Below are 2,029 nucleotides of genomic sequence, written 5' to 3'. Positions count from 1 at the left end.
TTAAATAATATTTTACAAATAATCCGTTAGCTCAATGTTTTGTTTTTTTCCTAATCAGAAAATTTGTCCAAAGGAAAATAACATAAGAAACTATTGTAGATTTCTGCATAATTATTTAAACATGATTTAGAAATACAAAGCCAGTAAAAAAGAAGCCTACTAATAGTATTATTCAGCATTATAGAGGTTTAAAAGTGTCCGACTATGAGAAAACCTGAAAAAGGTTTAAACACACCCAAGCTAGGATGCTTTTTTTGTTCATTTATACCTTTACAAAACCCAGTGTATAACAAAGTCAAACATGTTCAGTCTTAAAGTTTTTTTTCTCCGTTTGTTCTTTACGATTAGAAATGTTTAAACCTTAAGCGCAGGTTTGCATGCGGAAATGTTTAGATGCAAGTCCACTCCTCGTTTAATTCCAGTCGTATTGCATGAATAAGCCTGTATGGGCTTTAAAGACAGCTGTTCATCAAGGCAGCCAGAAAAGCCACACGGTTATCGCCCTAAACCACGCTGCTGTTGTTGAGTTTGGTCCACTCAAAAATGTCCTGCTCACACACGATGTCGGAGTTGATGAGAAGGTAGCGATCCCCGACACAGAAGTGCTTCTGGCAGGCGGCGCACTTGAAGCACTCGAGATGGTAAACCTTGTCCCGGACGCGCATCGTCATCTCAAACGCTCGGATTCTTTTTTCGCAGGAGGCGCAGAGACCATCCTGACCGAAGAGCCTGGTGGGATGAGGCAGAAACGGGAGGTTTAGTGTTTGACCCAATATTACTGTATGTTTAAACAAGCTTCTGTTAATACCAGCAAATGTTCACCTGAGATAATCCCGACGACAGAGCTTCCTCCCCAGCTTATAGTAGAGCCTCCGGCCCACCTCTCCAAGCCGACAGCCGCAGAGGTCGCAGCTAAGGCAGTCCTCATGCCAGTACTGCTCAATGGCCTTCAGGAAGAAGCGGTCACCGATGCTCTGCTGACACCCACCACATGTCAGCAGGGATGGAGGCATCTGAAGGACCTCATCAACTGGCTCCCTGAACCAGAAATGAAACGGTTAGTATTGCTTTTTTCCCCCTGTATGTTACTTTTCCTTGCAGCCCTAGTGAAGATGGGTAAAAAGAAAACTAAAAATACACTTTTTAATTGCATAGAAAATGTTATACGAATACATTAAGATAAAGAAAAATACTTTACTGATTTTGCGAGTGTTAAATATTTCTATTGGTCTTCTGACATGCTGGAGGTTTGGACCAATAAGGACCCGTTTTAAGTTTACCAACACAGATTTCACTATAAAATAAATAATTTATTTGAAACATTCACTTTAACACTGCACTCTTACACAACTCTTAGAGGAGAAACAGGCCCACAGCATCATGGACACTCCACCAGCCTTCACAGTGTCCACTCATCAAAGGAGTCTTTGCAAAAAAGTTAAAACTGTTAAGGTTCTAGAGCTTTTACTTATTCAAATCATTTTGTTTTGTTCATTCTGTGTTATATTCAAGCTATGTTGCATTTTTTGAGTTACTCTGTTGCCTTGTTGTGCCATTCTAATTTTCCCCTTGGCTCCCTTCTAGTTACTTCTATCCACACCTGCTCCATATCAGCTGATTAGTCCATTCTTTGTTCTGTCCTCCATATTTACTTCTCATCTTCAGTTGCTTCTGATAGTTTCTTGTTGTTACTAGGCTCCCCATGCGCGTTTTCCCCCCTGACATCTCCTGGTTTTTAGTTTCCTGTATTTTGGTTCTTGGATTTTGTTTGTTTCCTTTTTAATTAAATCAGCAAAACTCCTCTCTGGCTCCTCATCTCTGCATTTAGGTCCTCAACCACCCTCCACCCCTACATTATGCCTTATTTCAGCAGCACATGGTGCCAGCGCGAGTCTCAGTTGAGATACACAAACTCCACCACTATGTTTATCATTTCATGGTTATTTCTGAGACTTTTTGTCCATATATGCTACTTTTTGCTTTATTTAACACACTGATAAATCTAGGGATGCACGATATAATCGGCCCC

General features: G+C 40.7%; 1 protein-coding gene across 2 annotated transcripts in view; it reads right to left on the bottom strand.

The window, feature by feature from the left end:
- Positions 1 to 6: 6 nt before the first annotated feature.
- The window catches only part of lmo2 (LIM domain only 2), a 7,551-nt gene continuing 5,528 nt past the window's right edge, over positions 7 to 2,029 (bottom strand). For both annotated transcript variants that reach the window (XM_015403850.1, XM_015403849.1), the window contains exons 2-3: positions 823 to 1,038; positions 7 to 729 (exon numbers count right to left, since the gene is read on the bottom strand). In XM_015403850.1, coding sequence (XP_015259336.1) covers positions 504 to 729; positions 823 to 1,013 — 417 coding nt within the window. In that variant the 5' untranslated portion in view covers positions 1,014 to 1,038 and the 3' untranslated portion in view covers positions 7 to 503. The remainder of the gene's footprint in view (positions 730 to 822; positions 1,039 to 2,029) is intronic.

The sequence above is a fragment of the Cyprinodon variegatus genome, unplaced genomic scaffold (genome assembly GCF_000732505.1).
Source record: "Cyprinodon variegatus isolate N-32 unplaced genomic scaffold, C_variegatus-1.0 Scaffold1580, whole genome shotgun sequence".
Classification (NCBI taxonomy): Eukaryota; Metazoa; Chordata; class Actinopteri; order Cyprinodontiformes; family Cyprinodontidae; genus Cyprinodon; species Cyprinodon variegatus.
This window is presented reverse-complemented; position numbering and strand designations above follow the sequence as displayed.